The 24,042-nt window shown below is 46.4% G+C and overlaps 1 protein-coding gene across 21 annotated transcripts in view; it reads right to left on the reverse strand.

Annotated features, from left to right (window-relative positions):
* Nucleotides 1–286: 286 nt before the first annotated feature.
* The window catches only part of AMPdeam (AMP deaminase), a 123,513-nt gene continuing 99,757 nt past the window's right edge, over nt 287–24,042 (reverse strand). For all 21 annotated transcript variants that reach the window (XM_077668318.1, XM_077668314.1, XM_077668312.1 and 18 more), the window contains 8 exons: nt 22,311–22,442; nt 17,422–17,585; nt 12,498–12,624; nt 9,622–9,785; nt 3,259–3,379; nt 1,841–2,014; nt 1,302–1,412; nt 287–760 (listed from right to left, as the gene is read on the reverse strand). In XM_077668318.1, the coding sequence (XP_077524444.1) occupies nt 602–760; nt 1,302–1,412; nt 1,841–2,014; nt 3,259–3,379; nt 9,622–9,785; nt 12,498–12,624; nt 17,422–17,585; nt 22,311–22,442 (1,152 nt within the window). In that variant the 3' untranslated portion in view covers nt 287–601. The remainder of the gene's footprint in view (nt 761–1,301; nt 1,413–1,840; nt 2,015–3,258; nt 3,380–9,621; nt 9,786–12,497; nt 12,625–17,421; nt 17,586–22,310; nt 22,443–24,042) is intronic.

Here is a 24,042-nt window from a genome sequence, read left to right on the forward strand (position 1 = left end):
GATGAGATCGGTGTGTGGCATCTGTGTCGTGAAAATCGCCAATATTTTTATAGGAAAACTATGACATCGTCTGAGCGTGCCGACAAAGAACTCACAGAGAAGCAAACAAATGCTGCTGTGCGCTGCCGATCCTTCTTAGACTAGTTTGTGGCGCCGCCGCAGCATGGCGTCAATTTTGTGAAAATCGCCATATCAGGCACTTAGCCAGAAGTTTTTAAAAGATGTCTTTAAGATAGCTGAGGGGGGGGGGCTGAACGGATAGAACACAAGATTCACTGCCACACAGTTCCAAGAAGAAAGCCCTTTAATCATGACAATAACTTAAGCAGTTATGGATACAACAAGGATATACATCCACTTTGCAAAGCTCTAGAAAATCACTTCATCCTTCTCGTGCTCGCACTAGCCGTGTGTACCAATTAACCTGCACAGTACAGTCAACTTGGCCTTGCCGGGAGGTGAAGCACTTTTCTTCACAGCAAAAACATAGACATGCTGTTGCAGTGGCCAAAGTCGTTGGCACATCAACAGAATCAGTTCATTGCGACTTTTTAAAAAAATCTAAGGCATACAACATAAAAATACGCAATGTGGCAGTCTCTTAGGGTGAAGGCTGCATTGTCCGAAAGATGGTAGACAGCTCATCGACGAGTGTTTCGTAGCGGTATGCGACGCGGATGTCTGGAACGTTGGTGCGCGTGATGTCGTTGCCGGCCGGGCCTTCTCTCTGGTAGTTGGGGCCCAGCCAATACTGCTTCACCTGAAACAGCAATGGCCAAGCAGCAAGGTAAGTTCCTCGCTTCTTCACCATCTTGTTCCCAGCAGTAGCAAACCAACATCTTCTCCAATGCAGGTGGAGGCAATTCTCAATGTCTGAGAGTGTCTACAGGAACTATCCCTTCAATAATGTCCACACTGCTAACCTGACATGCATTAACATTGTTCATTAAGCACAGTTAAGCCAGCCGGAATTGCAATCCACACCACTCCTGCTTCTACGTACAGTGTGCCTTTAAAGCATCATCACACTAAGGTTTGCTGAAGCAGTTTTAAAGAACACATGAGCTCCTTTTAACTTACTAAATTCCGCCCAACCAGTTTAAAATGCACACGTGTAATCAGTGTGCGCCCCTTTCAAATCTTTAGTTTATCAAGAAGAAACTACTGCTGAAACCAGATTCCCCAGGATTTTTTACACGTGTGGGAATTTGAGGCTTGTTTGCACTCAAGACACAGCTACTACTTCAAATGCTATCAGCAGACATTAGAGTTAGCAACTAAACAGGTAGCAACAAACTAACCTTGTGCGGAAAGCCACTCATGACAATGCTGTTACGTGCCAGTTCGCACATGTCACAGCTGCTGAGCTTCCATACTTGTGCAGCAATGCTGTACTCTTCCATCAGAGGTTCCTGCACATGGAAGTGGTTGCATTATCGAATGGCCCGGCAGTATCATGCCTCATCACAGTCTGTGAACACAGTAACGAGGGGAGATAAGCCTTAGCAAATGCATTGCGAAAAGTGCGCTGGAAATCTTGTGGCTTCATTTCTTTTCTCATGCAAGCTGTACCTTCCCCTTCGAGCCACAGCAATGGCCCTGTTCGTGCTAATCTGTAAATGCCTGGCATTTAGGAGGAGGAGGCAAAGAAAATGGTGGAGAAGTTACACAAGTCAACAAAAAGGTAGACGAGGGTTTCTTGCACTCCTTTTATAACATGAAGGGCAAAGATCAAGACACAGCTGGCTGTTTGCTCAGAGAACCCCATGCCATTACTCTTAAACTGATGCTGTGTGCACCTCGCAGCTCAACATTTTGAGGGGGCAAAGAAGAACAGTGCCTTGGTGAAGTGGAACTGCAGTGGGTCATCAGTCGAAAGGGAGACACAGAGGCCCCGGCTGAGGTACTCGGGCAGTGGGTTGCGGTGGTAGTTGAGAAAGAGGGAATTGTTGCTCAACGGCGACATGGCAATGCCAATCTGTGCCAGGTAGTACAGGTACTGCAGCACTGGAACCTGCATACCCAAAGAAGTGCAAGTGTGAGCTCTGACACACCTTTGCTAAGTATAAGAAGAACAGCACATACGTGGCTTATTAAAGCTAAAAGGACTGGTACAAACCAGGCCAAATGTTAGGACAGCACCCCCACAAAATGGATGGCACACAAGAGCACAGCTAGTCAGGTACATGTTTTGTTTTCAACTAATCTTCATCAGCGTCATGAGGTACGAATCAATGACAAACTGTGCACCGTTAAACTCACACTGTTGCTCAAACACACACCAATTTCCAATTTAAGGTTGATGCCAGAGGCTTTAACGAAAACCTGCCACGGATTCTGTATGATGACCCAATAGAGCATCTGTCAGACCCTAGCCAAGCAAGCCACAAAATTCCTAAATCCAATTTGTGCCCTTGTGCAGGGGGGGGAGGCTTTAGGTGCCCTTTCCAGCCATATGCCACAGCGACAAGGTTACTTGGGGTCATGGTAATTCTGAAGTCTGTATTCTTTTGCCAGCTAAAGCCTGTGCACTGCTGGAGCAGGAACTGGTACAAAATTTCCTGGAGTTCCTTCACTCTGATGTGGCTTAGGGAACGCGGCCTGTCGTAACAAAAAACTAAGCGCTGCTGAAAAAGCAAGTCGGTGCTCCCTTTCGAGCATGCACTGTTCCTCCAAGGGTGGTAAAGTGGTACTGACAAGCATTTTTATTCCAAGCCTACAGTTCCATGCTGATAACCATTACACAAGAAGGACTGCAAGTTGGGCATGTTGGCACAGATTCGTATTGGAGAAAAAAAAAACCAGCGTGAATAAGACAAAAACACGAAGGAAAGAGCACATGAGACAAGCACTAACAACAGAACATGCGACTAATATACTGTGTGTGTTAATTACAATGTGCAACAACACAGCACTGTGTGAAGTAAAAATCGAATATTAGATACCATTTTCACACAGGAGTACATATATCAGCCAGACAAGCCATTGCACAAACATGCCTGAAAGAGCATGAGAATGCAGACTCTGGTACCCACATTCTTAGGAAAAGAAAGATGAAATGCATGGTGCGGCTAAAAAACACGGGAGTCCCTTTTAGCCACTGGGACCAGTGTGCATGTGGAAAAGCAGAGACCTAACACATCATTTACGTGTCGGGGATGCATGGAAGCCGGCCTGAATCTGCACTGTCTGACAGAGGTGTGCTACATGCCTGTCATGCGTCTCATTGAAAGTGGGCAGTGAATGAGTGCACCCTACCTTCCTCAGAAGGAGGCCATGGTTGATGTTCTCCGAGAGCAGGTAGCCACCAACCAGGTGCTGCACTGGTCCAGCCTCTCCGCAGTGGGGTCGCAGTACAAACATGTTGAGACCCCGCTTCCTGGACGGGCCCAACAGAGCCACACAAACTCATCAGCAATGTGCCAAGCATGTGGCAAAACATGCTCATCAAGTTGCACAGACATTTCGTGATGCCTTATCTCTAGAATGATACAGTATAATCTGTCAAATACCTCTCAGCTCCTTTCCTTGCAAGCACTGCTCAATATTCAGCCAGATAGAGCATCATCTGCCTTATCCTGCCATCGAATTTACCAGAAACTATGAAAGGACATGGCAAAACATGTACAGCAGGTGCTTGGACTCCCCTCCAAGATGCCTACTGATTGCTTGCTCCAGTTACGAATGCATAGCATGCTGGAAGAGCTACTCGAAGCTCACCAAACGATCCAAATCATACAGCTATCAATGACCAAGGTTGGTAGACGGGTCATTGACGATCCCCACGTAGCACTACCACCCACAACGAAAGACACACAGGACATTCCCAAGGACTGGAGAAATAAACTGCAAGTTAAATCAATGCCAAACAACATGCTTCCGGAACACAATCAAGGTAGAAGAGAAGCCAGAGCTAGAGCTATAGAGAAGCACTGCAGCGCAAAAATGGGATGCACTATGTAGACGTGATGGGCCCTACGCAAGACATACACAAAGAAAGCAAGTGGATGGACTCCTGGTGAAAAATAAGTGGCAATAGTGCAATAGTGGCAATACATATGTGCTGGCAGCCACTCACTCTGACGCCATGCAAATAATTTAGGACTCTCATGCCGGTCGAAATTATATAAGGGGAAAAATAGCACCGGTGGACAACAAAATTTTAGCAAACACACAACACAGCTCAATGCAGAGAACAAAACAATTGGTATGGGTGCCCGGACACCAGGGAAGAAGGGAACGAGGCTGCTCACACAGCTGCCCGAGCGTCTCTCCCCAGGATTTCCACCGAATTCCCAGGCCCTTATAGGGCTCCTCTACCATATCCGCTTACGACTTACGTGGACATTGCAACATAATCTGCATAATCAGTAGGTAGACATTCCCAGAGCCTGCCAAGCGTCTGGACAGAACTGAGAAATGACACCTCAGAAGACTGCAAACGGGGTCATTCGTGATCCCTGCGATTTTAAACCATATAGACCAGACTTTTTTGGGGTACTGCAAATTTTTTGACACGTGGGCAGACGTATACCATATGCTATGGCCCTGCCAGAAAAATCCAAGGATAGACAGAATAAATCAGCCAACGAAAGAGGGCTGGGAGGCGACCCTGTCCGATAGGTCGGACCTGAAGTCCCAGAGTCCAAAGAGCGCAGGCGGCGGCTACGACCAATGGTGCCCCGAATAAGGACTTACCACCCACAGCCGGTCTCGAGGGGGGTGTGCGCTCTTTCCTACGGCCTTCGCATTCGCCACAGAAGCAATGGGGGTTTTGTAGTGATAGCTACATTACGGTAGCATTTCGAGCCTTCAGCGTGACGCTGCCGCCACCCTGTGGCTGCGCCGCCACACTGTCACGTGGTTGGTCACGTGGTGCGGAGCAGCTGCCGGCGGTGCGTCGCCGTGGCTGATCACGTGGTTCGTCACCTAGTTGGTCACGTGACCAAGTTCCACTCGGCCAGCTGTAGCTATCGCGTCACTCCAGGTTTAACCAGAGCTAAACCACCGCCAATTTTTTTCTCCGAAGTTGCGCCGTCCACCGCGGCTAGAGGCGCAATGACCCCACTGCTCACTCCCCGCCTGCATCTGCGGCGGTGGGTAGTGTTCGCTTGGTTTCGCGCTGTTTCTTGTGGTGAGCAAAACACCGAAACCAAAGAAAACAAAAACCCGCTGCTTAAGCTGTGGGTCCTCAATGCAGTCCACATGTGCACAGAGTTTTCATCACCAAATTTGCTCGATGAAAACATTTAAAAGGAAGAATCCTCTGAACTATGTAAAGCATTTGTGGTTTTAAACCCAGAAGGACGTACTCTGATCTATTTGTCTCGTATGTCTCATGGTTCGTGATTAAATGGCAAATTAATGCTAAGGGGAAGAGAATGAAAACTCAGAGAGAAAGTTTTGGGTTCGTCCCATAAAAAAAACTGCTGTGGTTTAGCTATGGTTAAACCTGGTGTGACGCGATAGCTACATCTGGCCGGGTGGAACTAGCTCAGTTGAACTGCAAAGTCAGTCTTTCGCCGCTCCATTTCGCTGGGCACTCCTTCTGCATCTTCGTTTCACTTGACACGGCGCATGCGCACAGCTGTTTGTTGCAGCTGTTGCGCCACCGCCGCTGCCACGCCGTTGGCAGCAGCAGCTTCTCCGCACCACGTGACCAACCCATGAGACCAACCACGCGATTAACGGTCGCACTGTGATCATTCCATGTGACCAACCACGTGACCAAGGGCACCGCCAAGGAACTCAAGTGGTGCCACGCTAAAGGGTCGAAGAGGTGGCGTAGTGTGGTGTAGCTATCGCTGCAATATACTATCGGGGAGAATGGTCCCCATCACGAGTGAACGGTAGATTAATAGTGCCGCTATTAGCTCGTGGCTAGAGACGATACTTGTACAGTTGAAAGACAGATTCACGTAATTAACTGACAAATGAATTGACTGCTGGGAGATGTGAATAATATTTAATTATGCTGATACCACTTTTCGTGCGTCCTAAAGAGCGAGCGCTTCCCTCGAGACCGGCCGTGCCTGAGGATACCTATAAAATATTTCGTTTAAATATTTTGTAAAAAAAGGGCTCGGATTATGTTCAGCCATGCTGTTGAATGACCACTGCCCCAACTTTCTTAAATTTAGGACCTTTATTAACACATACCTTATAAATGCATTTAAGGGCCACAGCTGCGTATGCTTCGCACCGTTTTCTCCAAGGAAATATTTTTAAAAAATAATATCCGCGTAGGAGGCCGCACCCAAACTTTCTGCGATCTACATGAGAACAGCCTCCGAAGTGCACGCGCCATGGCGTCCGTGACCAGCTCTGGCTGCGAGCAACCGTGCGTTTGATCGCGGAGGCAATGCATGCACACAAGAGGTGCCAGGTGCTGCCCACGGATGGTGCCCGAGGCCACGGCTTATCATCATGATCGACATTTTCTTCCACTGCGAACTCCTGCTATCGATATTGGCATCAGTACCACCAGCTCCAGCCTTTTGTTCTTGTGTGGATGTTAAACATAGAGCTGTTAAATGCACGGGAGTTGTGGTAGCGTGTTAGTTCATTGCAGTTGTGGCTTTCACGTGCTGCCGCTGAACGTTGCAGTTGCTGTCGAACACAGCAAGCGTGCACAGGGCAGGAAATTCAACGCGGCTCAGAAGTGCGTCCAACGATGTTGCAACCAACCAAAAGGATGCATTGAGGAACACAAGCTGCAAAAAGCACGCTTTCCGAGGCAAGCCGTGCAAGTTTCCTAACTGGAAGAAGAGCTGCTCTGCTAAGTGATGGAAGCGCGGAACAATGGCTATGCGTTGACAGCAGACATGCTGCGCGACTTCTTGTGGGATGAGCGTGCACCGGAGCACAGCACCAGCTCGAATTCAGAATACTCCGAGAGTGACGAGTGAACGTAGAATAAATGCCGCTCATTTCCTGATTGGTGTGTTTTGCATTAAAGAAAATTTTTTTTCACACAATGAGTGTGTGGGCCGCAAAATGTTTAAATGTATTGTGCTATGTGGCATATACCATATTTACTCGCACAACTATCAAACTCGCGCAATGAGCGCACCCCCGAATTTTGTCCTCAAAATTCTGTTCTTTTTACTCCCCGCGTAATGATCGCACCCCGAACTTGCCGCACTACGTTCGGCTTGCTCTGTCAGCCACCATTTTTGTTTTGATGTCCCCCACTGCTACAGCGACAGCCGCATGTCGGTTGACCAGCAGTTATCCCGCAGTAAACGCGTTCCCATAATTCTTCGCAAAAATAATATAAAAGCTTGCATGGAAATGGAGTTTGTTTCCTTCCTCCATGCTCTATGAAAGCTCGTGTATGCCATTTTGAAAGTCTGCAGAGTGCTTTGTGATCATGTGCGTGTGTGTGTCGGTGCCATTTCACCATGGGGCGGTATGCAAGTTTCCCGGCCGTGTTCAAGCTCAAGGCTATTAATTATGCGCAGGAGAATTTCAATCGGGCTGCCGCCAGACATTTCGGCGTCGACAAAATTTGAATACGGTATTGGAAAAGCAGCGTGAGAAGCTGATGGCTACGAACAAAACTCGCCGGGCTTTGCGCGGACCCAAAACAAGCAAGTTTCCTCACGTTGAAGAGGTGGGCAAACATGATTTGACGCTGAGCGGCAAAATCAGAAGGCCGTCTGTGGAGGTGCTTTGCTCGTGGATTGTCGAAGTGTGGAGCGGTATCCCTGACCAGGTAGTGGCCAAGAGTTTTAATAAAACTGGCATATCTAATGCTCTGGATGGACTGGAAGACGACTCTCTTTGGGACCATGAAGATGCCTCCAGCTATGACACTGACATTTCCGACAACGAATCGTGCAGCAACGACAGTGAGGACTCGAACTCGAGATAAATTTTTGGATAAGAAAAAATAAAAGGGAAATGTGTAGTTCATGTGACGCCTGTGCAATGTGTGCGTTTATTACAAAGGTAAGCCTTACTCAACTTCTTTTTTTGGTTATGATTGTGATAGCTATTGTAAGAAGTCTGACCTGCACCTTGATTGCATTTTTGACGCTCAAAAATTTTTTGTGCAAAAATTTACTCCACGTAATGATCGCACCCCTAAATTTGCGTCAATTTTTTTAGAAAAAAAGTGTGATCATTACGCAAGTAAACACCAAACACGAGGTAAAAAGAAATGACTGTTTGTTGCGTTATATAGGCTAAAAATTATCAAATCTATAGTTTGTATAAGACATTTGCATCCTTTAGAAATCTAATAACACAGCACAAATCAAAAAGTGCATATTCACCTAAGAGCACTGTTGGGTGAATCAAAAGGTTTAACTTGGGTACTTATCAAGATATATGCCATATGTCACTGGTAGCTACTGCCATTACCAGTTGCTTCAAAAGCTGTACAGAAGCAGCACACAGGGCGAGCAAAAGGATTCTTGTGCACATTTAGAAAAACGAAGCCCACAGTGTTGTCATCCAGCCTTGCACTAGCACAGCTCTTATGGCTGGCAGGGCCAGCAAATCTCGCAACATGCTGCCAGAGAAGTTTAAAAAAAAGTTTTTTAATAGCCAGGACTGTAAATGCAGCCTATGCTTACGAGATGAACTCTCAGCAGAAATTGTCTGCCAAAGGTCTTAAACTAATAGCAAAGCTCGGATAGGGTACCCACGCCTGTAAGTAAGCCATGTAACTGCAACAATGCAACCAGCGAACTGGCTACAATCAAAGTAAATCATACACATGCTTTAAAATAATCTAGCACACGAAAAATTCACTCGCCTTCACAAAGCTGTCCACCCTGAGAAAGTGGGTGCTTTAGCCAGCTTCAGACAGACCACAGCCTTACTACAGGGCATGGAGCAACACTATATAGGAGGTGAAACTCCCGTCAGCGCGAGAGAATGCAGGCGACCAAAACAGCAACAGTTCTTGTCGGTGTCTGTCCGAGGGCCGTAATACTAACAGCGCGCGCTGCTACGCGCAGTGCGGCCTCTTTCGAAATTTGCTAGACTAAGATGGGACGCAGGTGTTCTGTTCGAAATTGCAAAAGCGATTACAAGTGTTGCAGGGAGAAGGTGAGCAACGTGAGAAGTTGTAGCCGCTTGTTGCCTTCTCGGCTGACGTGTAGTCATAAACGCTGCACCGTACGACGCCCGCGTTCTCCTCCAGCAGATGAAACTTAGCATGGTCACATACTCGACGAACGTGAAGGCATGTTTGCCTTCGACGAATGCCAGCAGCGCTTATACCCATCCAGTCAAAATCATCGCGCTGGAGTCAAACAAAAGCCTTGCGTACAACCAGAAGCTACAGATCATCTTATAGCGATCATGGAAAAGAACGCGTTTTATTTTTTACTGTGCTCAAATGGTTGAAGCGTAGCACCAGATGCTCTTCGGGCTACCAGCGGTAAAGAAGCGCGCGAGAGTGCCCTCAATAGAAGTCAGGCACACGCGGCCGAACGGGAGCAACACGCTCGACCGGTTGCCTTGGCAATCGAAATAGCTGTAGTTTCTTTCCAGGCCGCCAGCATGATAGTGGCGCCGCGGGCTTGTGGCCTTTTCTGGTCGCCGCAGACAGCGGAGTTTCCACTCCTATATAGTCTTCCTCCGTGCTACAGGGTCAAGGGTACTCACTTCCTAAAGTGGTTGAGGACACACATGTTGGCATACATGTAGTACAAGTAGTAGTTATATGCAGGGTTTTCTGTGTCTGTGTACTTCCTGGGCAGGGGAACGTCCTTGTCAATCATGGGGTACTCTGGCTTGGATTCATCATCCACGGAATCAAAGCCCACAATCTGAAGCACAACAGGAAGAAGCATCATGTTTCACATTCATGCTCATTTGAGAAAAACTGCTTCTCACACTGAGGAGCCACATAATGAGAAGCTTTCTGGTCCACATAACAGGCATGCTAGGCATTTAAGGCACAAAGGTTGCATGCTGCTACCAATGGAGTGAACTTGCTTCTTGTCAATAATGAATCACCCAATTTAAATTCTGGAATCGTCATGAAGAAAAGAGTTTCTAGAAGCAATAATTCACATGACATATGCGGCCATATTCCTGTGTGCAGCTGAACTTTTGTTCTGACAGCTAACACATTTTAGACAATCCGGGTCTGCGCAAGCAACCAAAATTATGCTCGATTACAAGGAGAAAAAAGCACTGCATGGGAAAACTACTCAGCGACAGCTTTTCTTGGTAACAAAGGGAAGGCAACAGGGGACGAGCACCCAAAATTGTCATTCCAGCAAATAGTTTGGCAGCCTAACAGCATGCCTGGCTGCATTGCTCTTTTTACAGTACCATCATGCCATTACTGGTGCAGCTGATGCCGTCTATGGAAGCTTGTTGTCACTAGAGGCACCTAGCAGACTGATCAAGAAACGTTTTTTCTTGTTCTTTTAAAGTTAATATTTGGCAGCTGTGCAAGAAATATGCCTTAAAAACAAATACTAACTGTTACTATACTATGGTTTAAGAGAAAACTAATAACTGCAAGCAGGGACTACATTTTGCTGCATAGGAAGAGAGGGCGTGTTTGGGCTCTGTAGCTTTCGTTCCATTTTCAGAAAAGTTGTTGCGGAGTATAGCTGAGCAATTCACACATGACAAGAAGGTTAAGCAAAACAGACTCAACTATTGATGAACACAGGTACTGAGCATTGGTGTAACAAAACCATGGTAGTGGCTACAGGTGTGGTATATCAACAAATGCAATGGTATCACAGCAATCCACAGCAAGCTGTAGCTAGCTGGACTAACTAGCTGATAGTTTCTTCAACTTGCCATACTTAACTGGGAGAGCAACATTTCAAAGCATGCTTTCTCTTTACTGCTTTTCCTTCATTAATTTTTTTACAGGCTAGACAAAGTGAAAGCATTTGTGCTTTGTGCTGGACCCCGCTGGGAGCATCAGCTGGTATGTGGCACAGAAAGTTGCTAATGGCAGTTTAAAAAAAAATGCTCTCACTTCCCTTTAACACAGAGGAAATTAAAAAGCTAACCCTATGCTACTAGTGCCTTACACAAAAGCCACCATTAACTTGCACATCATACACAGTACACTCCCTTTCAGAAGAACTTGAAGGGACCATGAAAATTAGTTTGTCATAACAGAATGCCCCCAAAAGGGGTGCGAGCATGCTGCGTGAGCCCAAATATATTTTACATTAAAACAAAATATAAAACGGGCTATCAGTGAAAGGATAATTGCAAATTAACATTTATTGTACTATGTATGTGTCAATTAGAATTGAACAATTCTAATATTGTTTTCCTTGTGATACATTAAATCGAATCAATTTTGCGTTTCTGCATGTTTGTATTCCTGTATGTTTCATGTATGCTCCTGTACTGCCTTGTAGAGGGGACCGTGGGCTCTAGTCAAGCTGTTCAGCAGCTTTTACCCACGGCCCCTCCATCGTTTTGATGGAAATAAAGCTATTATTATTATTATTATTATTATTAAGTGAGCTGAAGATTGCAGCCATGAAACAAGCTCAGGTTATCGTGCTTGAAAATGCACGGGTCCAATTTTTTATATTTTTTTTACAATGCCTTATTCTCTATCTCACCGACAGCAACTGCTGTTTGTGCATTTTTTGTGTGATTTTTCTTGGCCTCCCACACCGAGGGTTTTGAAGGTGCCCAACTGGATAGCTGTGCGTATCGCTCATCTCGCTCCTTCCACAGTGCCACTATCATGAACTCTACAAAAAGGCACACCACATACCTTTCCACCCATCGCTGGCAATACATGCATGGCATCAATATCTGGCCATCTGTGTTGAGACGCCACGTCAGTGGAAAATTCGGCCCTTAAGTGTTTGAAGCCCAAGTCAATGAGCACGTGCACTCCATGCCTACACTCCTATTAGTCTATCCAATGCAAAGCACGGTGGATGACATGCATGTGACACTGATATCTGGCCATGTCAAATTTCTGCACAGAGCACAAGTGCAAAGGTGGCCCGCCTTTACTGCACCAACAAAGAAACTGCTCTCCCACAAGACAGCTTCTCCGCAGTTTTGCATGAGTGTGAGCAGAAAACGTCTTGCGAGGGTGTGCTTTCTTGCATAGAAGTGTTTTATACATCTTTTCTTTCTTCAATATTGCCATGCGTATGTCCCGCGAGTGCCTTTGCATGGGGTCACCAGGTGTTGCGGTCGCTGAAAAAGTTTGTCTCAACCAAAGGACATGCAAAACAATTTGTCTTAAGCAGATTTTTTTTTTTTACACTGAATCTAATGGGAAACTAATCAAATGGCCTCACATCGTTCATCTTGTCTAAGAATTCGTCTTAACCGAGTTTGTCTTGAGGGTGGTCTACTATATTTGCTTTCCCTGACCGACTTGTACTTAAGAAAGAACGGACGCATTATTATTAACTGCAGCATCTCTTCCTGCCTTGTCCTAACAAGAGGTACTGTGGGCCATGAAGGATTCTCTAAATGAAAAATGGGCTGAACGAAGGTGAAAGGACAAAAGAAGAGAGGAAACTCACGTATTGGAGGAACTGGTGGAGCTCTGGGTGGCTGCTGGGGTTGTTGGTGACCTCAAAGAGAGGCAGGAAGATGTTCTCTAGGATTTCCTCAAAGTTGTTCACAATGTTGTTGGACTTGAACACATCACTGAGGACAGAAAAAAGCCAATGATTACTAGTTGCCTTCACGTGTGTGTGTGTGTTGTAAATGAATTCCTTGCAAATTTTTTTCTTTTCTGCCATAAATATTTCTTTCTAGCCTTCATTTATTTCATTTATTTACAATACTGTTTAGCCCTTGCGGGCTGTTACAGAGCGGGAAATCAACACTTCACATACATTACATGAAAACAGTTTCCAACCTCCAGTGAAAACTTTCAGCTGATTAGCACCCTGTGAATACCTGGGCATCAAGACTGTTTCGTTCAACAACAGTTCGAATGAAACATAAAAATTTGAATGCGTCAGCTTTTGATTCGTTTGGCTGAATGGCATGAGGATGATTTTTACGGGCTGATACTTGTCCAGGAGACCGTACATACAGTTTTGAATCCAACATTAAGTTTTATTTATAAAGCTCATAGGAACATTACAGGGGCTCTGAAAGGGGTTCTAATAAAGTTGCGATATTTTTGTGTGATGCTAAAGAACGCTGCTTCACGAATATCCTCCAGCAAGAATTATTTTCGCACTTTGCAGAAGCTGAGTTATCTTTTGTCAAAATTTAAATTTCAGCATCTTTCTTTCCCTCTCCTCTCGTCACTTTTTGCGCGCTGAGGGGGTCGGTGCTCCTCCCCCGGCCCCTCCACCGGAGCTACGTCACTTATTGGGTGCGGCCATGGTAGCTGCGTGAAATATGAGGGAATATAGCCAATAGCCATCTCTGAACTGGCGTACGCAGAAACGGTGCAACAGAGGAGGGTGCGTGCATGAAAAGTCACTGGAAAGGGCTCACCAACTTTCATGCACAACTGTGGTTCTCTGCTGTGTGTAGAAATGTATTATTTGGCTCAGGTGGCCATGACAACACAATGCAGTGATTGAGCGAGTTGATGTGCTCTCCTCGGAAGGCGTTTCAGAGCCCCTTTATGAGAGCTTGAATGGATAAGGGTTGTAGACCTGCCCTGTTGAGAAGCTAGTCATTGACTGCATCCGTACATAACATGAAAAAAATATCTGACTTGTAGCCTCTGGCCCCTTTCTAATTTATGCATCTGAGTTTTGCTGTGAAGGTCCTAGACAATGCTTGTGTATTACAAGATTGGCCTTTCAGGGAGAAAGAGAGAGAGAGAGCTTTCAGAGTTACAATGCATTAAATAACCATTAGCTAGCCAATCAGCTCCCTTGTGGTTCTTAACTTGGTGCTACTGCAGACAAAAACATTTCCTGTTCATTCGATGCACGTGAACTCAAGTGAATTGTAGTCACAGTGCAAACCCAGTGCCAGTGTTATCCATATCAATGTAAAGTCGGAACCAATATAAGGCAATCGCTTGAGGCTTCACATACCTAACTGACTGAAGTTTATTCTTTCAAGAAGGCCAAACAGTGAGCAGAGCCTCCCTTTGCTTCATTACTCATTCAGCATCACTTGCACTTTTATTCCAGAGCAAGTGACCACCATGAAAGGTAACACTTATTCATCTTGTCTGGTTGATGCAAATGCTATCACCTTGATACCGAGTATGGCAGTATCGTATTATAAGTACCGTTCTTAAACATATATGAGCCGAATTCAAATCACATAACGAAAGCAATTACAGTAAAACATCGTTACGGTGCACTCGCTTAAGCGGTAGTTCCACTTAGGATGAAACTGCATGAAATCTCAGGCTCTGCTTCCATTAAACCTCATGCATTTGGTGCCCGCTTATGGCATACTGGCTTATTGCCAACATCTCTGTTGACACCTACCTATTAGCGCATGTGAGAATGAAGGGGTAACTCATAAAGCAGCCATGAACTATGCGGAGCATCACGCAGAACCTTCATTGATGCTCCTAAAGCTTAGGCTACAGCATTAGATCGATACTGACATGGCAGAGTACACGACAAGCATGCTTGCAGCTGCTGACATGCCCGGAGTGTGAGCATCCTTGCGACCCTGCAGAATGCACTTTCCCCTCCCATCACTGGGGATGCCAGGGTGCCCTTGCCATCTCTGCTGCACCGCCACCACCCTATTTGCAGGCACTGATGTCTGAGCAGCCCTACTCTGAACAGTGCAGATGCGCCCGTCGCCATAGGTGTCACTTATTGCCATGTGACTCTGCTTCTGCACAGTGGCGCAGTCTAGGCAGTTAGGGCTGGCCACAGCAAACTACAGTTGGTCATTGTGTCTGTGTGACAAACTTTTGTTTCCCTCCATGTGCAGCAGCTGCCATTTCCACGCTGCTGGCCGACTGAATACACTGAGAAGCTGTGATTCAGCCAAGTCTCACTGCATTGTCGCATTACTGGTGTTGCTATAAATTAGGCGCTTCCCACGTCCAGCTCTTCCCAAGTGACATCCTCAACGTGCAGTCTTGGGACGAAGCTCCGAGTGTTGACCACCACTGACGATAACGCCTATGCAGATGTTTTGTAGTGGTAAGGTGCAGTGGAAAATGTCACCTTTTGCATGTTTAAAGACACAGACAGCGCAGTTCAGACTTCTGCAGCATGGTCCGATGGTGACTATGCTTCTATCTACTATTGCTCCTTCTCCCTTCTTTTATCTTCTATCTATTTTCTATAGTTGCTTCTATCACTGCGAAACGTCATCTAATGCAAGCGACGTCGACAGGATAACTGAAGTCGGCCGGGGCCCTACCAATGGAAAAACTGAGTATGTGCTAGACCTGATTTACCTGTTCGCCCTGATACGGGACCTAATGAAGAAATTGGGATCCTTTTTTAGGTGCCTTGGAGGCAGCCTCGGCAGCAGACATAGATAACAGATTTTGGTAGCTTTATGTGAATAAAAGCTTCCGTGCGTGCATTCCTTCATGGAATGCCTAAGCTATCATTCTTTACCAAGCCAGTGGATCAATTAAACTGTTTTCGGTTAGGGTGTGCTACCACATTGTGCGTAGCTTTGCTGTGGTCTGCGAGGTGCACCTTAACGAGGTTCTTCTGTATCAATGTCACGCAAAGGTTTTCATCAGGTTTAAATATACCCTTTACCAAACCTTTCGCAAAAAAACCCTGCTATCTGGTGGCTGGTGCCTGCTAGAGCTTGTGCCACCTGTCAGCAGTGCTGTTTTGGATTACCACAGAGTACCTTTTAGCATGCTTGATTTAAGTAACAGACAGCGATTTAAGTAACAGACACTCATCAATGTTGCCACAGCAGGCAGTTAGCCATGTGCAAAGTGCACGGCTTGTCCCGCAGGACAGAGCATTTAACAAAAGTACTCTAGGTACCGTATTTACACGATTGTAAGTTGACTAGAATGTAAGTCGACCCCCCCCCCCCCCACCCCAAATCACATTTCCGAAAAATAAAAAAAACTTCTGGGGTTGTTTAAGCTTGGTCTTGAATAGTTGAACGTGATAGCATTATCCAGTGGCCACCGTTTATCGCCAGCCGCTATCGGCTGCCACGCGCGCGCGTGCCCGTGGGCACATTCCAAAATGAAAATGTATTAGTCACTGATCTACTCGTCCACACTTGCGGCATCGTAATCCCTAGCGCTGCTGTCGTGATCGCTGCTGCGGTCCCACAGCACGTCGTTCTAACGTCGTCATCCAGCGAAATTCCGCACTTCGCAAACAGCCAAATCACGACATCGCATGGAACAGCTGAAAATTTTCCTCGCTGCAGCTGCCACCCTTGTATCACCCGCTGCTAACGTTGAACTTGCGGCCCAGTACGCGGCTGTTTATTTCTTCAGCATAAAATTGGCAGCCATCTTGAATGTAGCCGTGAATGAGCGCTGGTCGCTTGCTGGACCTGGAGCACAAATGATGACTGACGAAGCACTACATTAAAAACTTGTGAAACGCGGCCGGCAGTAGTCAAATGCGTCAGAGCCAAAGAGAAACTACGCGTGAATGGCGTCGGCTCTTCCGTCGGCTACCGACGCTCCCTGGCACTGCTGCCATTCTGAGTGCAGGTGCCGCCTTGATTGGAACAGCGGCATTTCTATCAACTATCAACACTCCCTTGAGGCGCCGAGCACGCATTTGAAAGTAAAAAAGAAAACTTGTTGGACGCTTGAGCATCCCGTAGAACACGATTGCGTTATCGGACCGCCGCCGCTTATCAGCAACCGCAGTCAGCAGTCACGTGTGGGGTGCCAGTTTGCTGCTTATCGATAGCAGCCATTGGCCGCCACCCGTGCGCGCGGGGAGGGTATGCCAGTTCTGCGCTTTGACATAGTGGCTGCTCAAGGCCAGCACCAAGAGCAATGCGATGGAGCCACACAGCAAAAATGCAACCACGCTGTAGCATGCCTGATATCTCGTTTGTCTAGGCTTTACTTATAGTGCGATGTTTTCGTTTCGATTGTAAGTCGTCCCCCCCACTTCGGATTTTCAAATTTTAAGAACTTCAGCAAGAGCCATTTTTGCAAGCTTGATAAATGTCTTGCATTCAACAGCTTTTTTTTTGCATTTATAGTTCTCTTCTAAAACTATCGGTATCAATTGTACCAAATTTATAAATGTTACTGTATTTGCTTTCAGAACTAGTATCAAGGTTCGATACCTTTGATTTCAGTGTACGCCACATAGCCATGCAAAGCTCTTACCAGCAACAGCAGGCAGCCTTTAGTTAACTATTCTGAAATAGAACCAACCACACAGTCAGCCACTCAAAACTAAATATGCTTGCTGGCAGCAAACATTTTCAGGGCCCCTGTTCAGGCCTCGAAGTTATGAGGCTCCAGCACAGGTATTCTGAGACACATGACACTCAATACAGCAACACAAAACAGCAGCAGGTATGAGTTCCACCACTCACTAGAGTCTGGGAACCTGGACAAGCCAGCGGACATTGTCGGAGTACACGGTGTTCCGGACAGCCCACTTGGCCAACCTGTCCCACTCGTTCCGTGAGCGACCGTAGATGGAGAGCCTCAGTTCTGCATTCTGGTACTTGCTCTCTTCCAGGTCACTCATCACCTCCTGAAGCGGAATAGGAGGGTGTACAGATGAAACATTGCAAGGGTTCTCTCATCCCCTCCACACACCACCTAGCGATTCCTTGTCATCATCATACTAAGCCCAACTAGGTCCACTGCTGGAAAAAGACTTCTTCCACTAACCTACAGTTAACCAGCCAGCGTATTCCTGTAAACTTGCTAATCCCATCTGGCCACCACACTCATCGCTGCCCCCTGATGCTTTACAGTCTCTGCTACAGTAAATGGTCTCCTCTTTGCATTACGCACCTTGCCCACACCCATTTCTTCTCCTTGATCTTGGCTATAATGTTTATACAGTCGAGCCCACTTATTACGAATATGAGCGTCACGTGTCATTCGTTCGTTATATCCCGAAATTCGTAGTAAGTGGTACATAGGTTTAAAGACAGTTACTTGTCAAAACACAAAATTTTTTCTTTGCGAAAAACTCCCTGCTGGACGTCTGTTTCTGCAGTGCTGATCCGATGAGGGAGGTTTATAGTTTATTTAAAGCAGAAGCATTTGTATCGCAGAGGCCCTTGGCATAGACAAGCTGTCTGAGGCTCTCTATGTAGCTCATTGCTACAGGCGCGCTTATGGGTGCTGGCTCCGAAGTTTCATCCTCATCTGATTGCTCCGCGTCACTCTCGTCCCTCACTTCAGAAACGATGCCCTCGTCCGTGCATGGTTCTGCGGTGTCGACGTCGTCATCTACAGAAATAAAATCATTTCAACCAATGTCATGACGCCTCATGTCGGAGTTGATGACGCGCTGCCACAAATCGCCGTCAGGCTGAACATTTTCCGAAGCATCAGGCTCGGCATCAGACACTGTGTCGATGAAGCCGGCCTTGCAGAAGCAGTTCCGCTCGCCAGTAGCCATCACCTCCGCTCAGGCCGCTTTCATCATCTCTACCGCTGAATAGAATGGAAATGGGCACGGTGTTCCCGTCCGCCATCCTGAATTACAATCAGAGCCCAGATTTGAACGAAGACAATGAAACGTCCGCATCGCAACAAGAGTGACAAAAACATGTGATGGGGTAGACGTGCAACGTGCACAGGCGGCAATCAAGCCAATCAAGCTAAAGATACAGACGCACAGAGGCAGCGGAGAGACTAATAAGGGGCGTCCGTGAGCGTCAGTGCAGCCACCTCTTGGCTCCCACGAAAGGCCTGCTTCACGGAGCGTGGCCTCCGTAATCGGCACCGGCAGCAGCGCGGTTGATCGCGGAGGCCACATGCGGATTTGCAAGAGAGTGAGGAGAGGGCAGCGGAGTTGTGAGGAGGGGCGGAAGGGCGATGTTGGTAGGCGCGTCGGCGGGGAAGGGCAGCTTGCTCGAGAGCGGCGCGAAACGGAGCGGGCAGTTGGCCTGCGATGAGTCTCGGGAAAACATGCCGCGCACCAGGTGCACAAAGGGGTCAGAGGCAGGTTATCTCGCATCGCGGCGCTGAGTTTACGTTGTCCGTTCGCTGTAACCGATCAGCAGGGCTTATTGACGTTCGTTATACGTGTGATTTTGTGCCATTGAAATAATGTATATTTTGACAGTCACGCAGGTCTCGTTCGTTATAAGCGAAAGTTCGTCTTAAGTGGGGCCGTTATATGTGGGCTCGACTGTATAACTATCATTTTCTTTTCATAGCTCACGGCACTGCCTATTTATCGTCCTCAATTTACTTTAAACCTTTTCGTTTGTTTCAAAGTTTCTGCCTCACAGGAAGATATTGGCAAGATGCAACTATTACATGCTTTCACCTTGAGGGATAAGCTGTTAAGCTGCTATTCATGACCTGGTCAAATGTTTAAGGGAAACACCCAAGGTGGAGTACATTTGTGATAAGGGAGTAATTACTCATTGGAATCCAACCAAATGCAGCCATACGGCTACAGAAGTAAGCTATACAGCTTCCACAAAAACACTGCAGTTAAAGAAAAATTCGTACTGGTCTGGGGTTTGAACCCGGGACCACCGCTTACCCTTATGGCTGCGCTTAGGTGGATGCCAATGAGTCATTACTCCCTTACCACTATTCCTGACCGGTGAGTATCTACAAAATCCACTCCACCACACAGGTGCTAGGTAGATGGCATCAGATGTGCACTGCTTAAAAGGACACTGAGGACCACTTCATGCAATTCTGGTATGCTGACATTTGTCCTGCAGCAAAAGATGCACTTATCACCAACAAAATTGCACTGAAGCATCTGATTCAAACTCTTGACGTCCTTACCGAAAGGAGCTGCTGCCCCTGTTTTGAAGCGAATGGTGGTGTAGAATAGCCTCTGGGATAAGCGTTCGAAGTTGATGCATGCATTTCACTTACAAAATCAGCCAGTGATGGCCGATTTCATTTCTGGGTTTTTTCTAGTGTATAAAATCTCTGTTTCCAGTAAGAGTGGTCTCTTTGTGATCAGAACAAGGTACCCTAAAGATAAGAGGCAATTTCAATTCATCCTCACAGTCCCTTTAATTCCTGTCTGCTATGTAAATTTCCTCAACCCTGTCATAGACAAATGAAAACTTTAAAAATCCTCTAACATCGTCAGGGTGATGTGATGGCGTACCAAGAACCAGTACAGGCCAACCCTGATATATCAAACTTGAAAGGGCCGCGAAATAGTTTGATATATAAAAAATGACAATAGATAAGCTTATCTGTAACATAGAAGCAACAATACATTCCACCCACACTATAGTCTGAAACAACTTAAGTCTGCAGTGAAGCTCTGCTCACACTCACGACCACTGCTAGTGCATAGTTAAAGCTTTTCATGTTCCCCAAACAAGAAGCTAACCAGCACCAGACGAAATTACAAGGTGCACAATTTCGATGTCTCTGGCTTGTTTAAAGCAGTCAAATGTTAAGAAGCTGATTATGGTTACTGTTGTGATTGGCCAGCAGAGTAACACAAGCTGCTGTGGGCCACGGCCTTTTGTTAACAACCGCTGTTTTTTAAGTAGTATCCAACTATAGTGACGTGCTTGTTGCTGCGATGTCGCTCGCCGGCATGCTGGCAGCACATCACTCATCACACACGCGTTGCTACGCCTAAACAGCTTTGCATTAAAGCCGCAGTGGACAGTTCTTTGGATCTAGACACTGCCTATTATAAGATGGCTAATCTTGTTACTAGTGCACTATAAACAGAATAATCACTCATTAAAATCAAGGTACAGTTCTTTCTGTAATGCCTTCAGCTCTCAAGCAAGCGAAGCACACCAATTGAGGGGCGCCGCCAGGCTTTAGTTAGGCTGGCTTCACCGCATGACAGTGATGCGACGTGAAAAAGGAGTACAAGAGATTGAACGGTACCCTCAAGCATACCCCACGTTCACCTGGCCATAATCTTTCACAGTGTTAGCGCTATCAGCAGATGCTCGGGGTGCATGAAGTCATCGAAGAGCACCGTTAGGAAAAGCACCAGTTGAAGAAGTGGCGCGTGCAGTTGAATATATCAAACGACCAGCGAAACTGGAGTTCGATATACTCCGCAACTTTCACATACTTTTACTCGGGATTTCCAAGGGGTTAATCCGTGTTCTATATAGCCAATAACTCGAAATATCTGGGTTTGATTATCCATGCTTGGCTGTATATGATGTCATCTGAGAGCCCCTTGAGACTGCTCCTCATTGGGACATACAGCCTACACAAACTCTTCCAACAGATGACAGCTGTTGAAGTGATAAGACCTGAGCAAAGGTGCCACACTTATCAGATGCTACTCCTTTGTTAATGTCCAGATAAAAGTCAATCTCACACGCAGTTTATTTGTTCCATCCCATGCTGCCCTTATAAGAAAAGAACATAGCTGTCCCCAATACCTGGTAAGCAGTTGTCACAGTGCTTCAGCAAGACACATAAGCACAGTCTATTTTTGTTGTGAGTGAAAGAGCAGGAAAAGAGAGAACAAGTACACTTAAAACTCTATTTAACGGAGTGAAGAGCAGCCACAAATTACTTTGTTAAATTGGGAAATTCGTAAAATTGCGAAAGGCATTTTTCCGCCTTTCGAAATCGAAAATTGTAATGTAGCGACACCCAGAAGCTACCTTAGCACCACATTTGCCGACAACCCACGCCTGCGCATATGAAAAGTCCGCAAATGCAGCCTGAATCACTGGTGCGCGAGAGCGCCATATGTGGTAAAATGGATTCGAAGCCACAGTGGCAAGTGCCGCTGACTGCAGAGTCTTTTGTTCCATGCAGCGGCGTAGCTTGCAGTCCCGTCAAAACAAAACTGGGGTCATGATTTGGTCGCCTAGATGTCACTGCTGGCATGCTACCAACAAGGTACGAGACATCGTGGGTAAAAAAAGTGACAAATCGCCTTTCTTTTTACGCATTTATTCCCAGAAAGACTTCTTTAAATTGGATTTAGTAGTTGTTTGTTTTGTTACTGCGGGTTACTGAGAACAGTGAACCCTAAGGGTACTTGCCGAGGAATCAAAATTTGGTTGTTAGATCGGGAACTCGCAAAGTCCGATTTCATTAGATCGAGTTTTAACTGTATAAGCATGATGAAAGTGCCTTCACAATATAAGTGAACCAGTGCACACACAAAACCTGAGGAACGCAAAAACAGAGGAAAAACAGACACTTGTCCTTTCCTTGTAGTGAACATGCACAACAAATATTTTTCTGCACTGAAGCAGAAACAATAAATCCCTTGTGAATCAAAAGAGTACGACTGCTTACAACAAATACGCTGCCTACAAACCTTTAGTATTTCTGCAAAGTACTGCCCCCCAATGTAGTTGTCAGTCTTTAGGAATATTTCTCGCAGCCTGCTCTCTCCGACGGGGTTGTACTTGGTATTGAACTTGTCGAAGCGATGAAACGTGTTTCGGTCCTGAAAGCAAAAGAGGTGGAAGAACGATTCCATTAACACCAAAATGACCTCTGCACTTTCCCCTCATGACATAACTTTTTTGACACGACTAGGCACCTGCTGGCTAGACATCACCACAGTGACAGCAGAAAAATCTTTAACGCGACAGCTTTAAGGAGCTTGTGTCGCAGAAAATTCAGCGGTGGCGTCATCACTGACTGTGAATGAAAAATTCATGAAAAATCCCCAGCGAAACAACCTAATAGGCAGGTGGGCCATCTAGGTCATGTGACCTTGTGGCGTTGTCACAACCTGCCCAACGGATTGTGAGAAAACTGTGCACCGTCGCAGGTGGCAGTTAAATTAATGACTGTGGTCATGAGAGGTTGCTCAGGAAGAGCAATCTTGGTCGCACAAGCCCCAATAATGGCAGCATCTGCCATCACAGGGCAGAGGTGCATCGCTTGACCGCTGCACCACTGCACCAGGAGCGGTAAGAGGATACCCAGTGATTTATGAATGTTAAGCACAGAATGACCAATTCTGCATATATAACCCCCCCCCCCACCCCCCCCCCCCTTCATTAACCCATTATACTCTCGCGTCATACCCTTAAGGCGGAGCTTATGTGGCCATTTACAGAAGCAAATAAACCATGCAATTTCTCTCATATCTGCAGGTATTTGATGTGCTTGGCTTCCGTGATGGCACTGTAAAAAAATTTTTTCTGCACGACCGCAGCCCCATATACTTTTGCTGCTGTCTATACAAGCACTGTAAGCCAATCATAACACACAAACTGCACAGCATTTCCGAAAATATGAATGTTTCCAGTGCCCACCACAAACTTGCAACAAATGACAGCCCAACAGTTTACAGCTCTCAGCAGTGCTCATGCAACCCTGAAAGTAGTTTGCTTCAAAGCGACACCATCGAAACGTTGACCAAAAAAAACGAAAACATTTTCATGCAGCTTGCCCTTTTTTATCATCATCATCATCATCATCATCATCATCAGCCTTACTACACCCACTGCAGGGCAAAGGCCTCTCCCATGTCTCTCCAATTAACCCTATCCTTTGCCAGCTGCATCCACCCTTTGCCTGCAAACTTCTTAATCTCATCCGCCCACCTAACGTTCTGCCGCCCCCTGCTACGCTTACTTTCTCTTGGAACCCACTCCGTTACCCTTAAAGACCAGCGGTTATCCTGCCTTCGCATTACATGCCCTGCCCAAGCCCATTTCTTTCTCTTGATTTCGACTAGGATGTCATTAACCCGTGTTTGTTCCCTCACCCACTCTGCCCGCTTCCGATCTCTTAACGTTACACCTATCATTTTTCTTTCCATGGCTCGCTGCGTTGTCCTTAACTTAAGCTGAACTCTTTTCGTTAGCCTCCACGTTTCTGCCCCGTAGGTGAGTACCGGTAAGATTATGCTGTTGTACACTTTCCTCTTGAGGGAAATTGGTAAACTGCCACTCATGATCTGCGAGAATTTGCCATATGCGCTGCACCCCATTCTTATCTTTCTAGTTATCTCCCTCTCATGATCCGGATCAGCTGGCACTACCTGCCCTAAGTAGACGTATTCCGTCAATATTTCTTGGCTCTCTCTGCCA

Source organism: Amblyomma americanum, chromosome 6 (genome assembly GCF_052857255.1).
Source record: "Amblyomma americanum isolate KBUSLIRL-KWMA chromosome 6, ASM5285725v1, whole genome shotgun sequence".
NCBI lineage: Eukaryota > Metazoa > Arthropoda > Arachnida > Ixodida > Ixodidae > Amblyomma > Amblyomma americanum.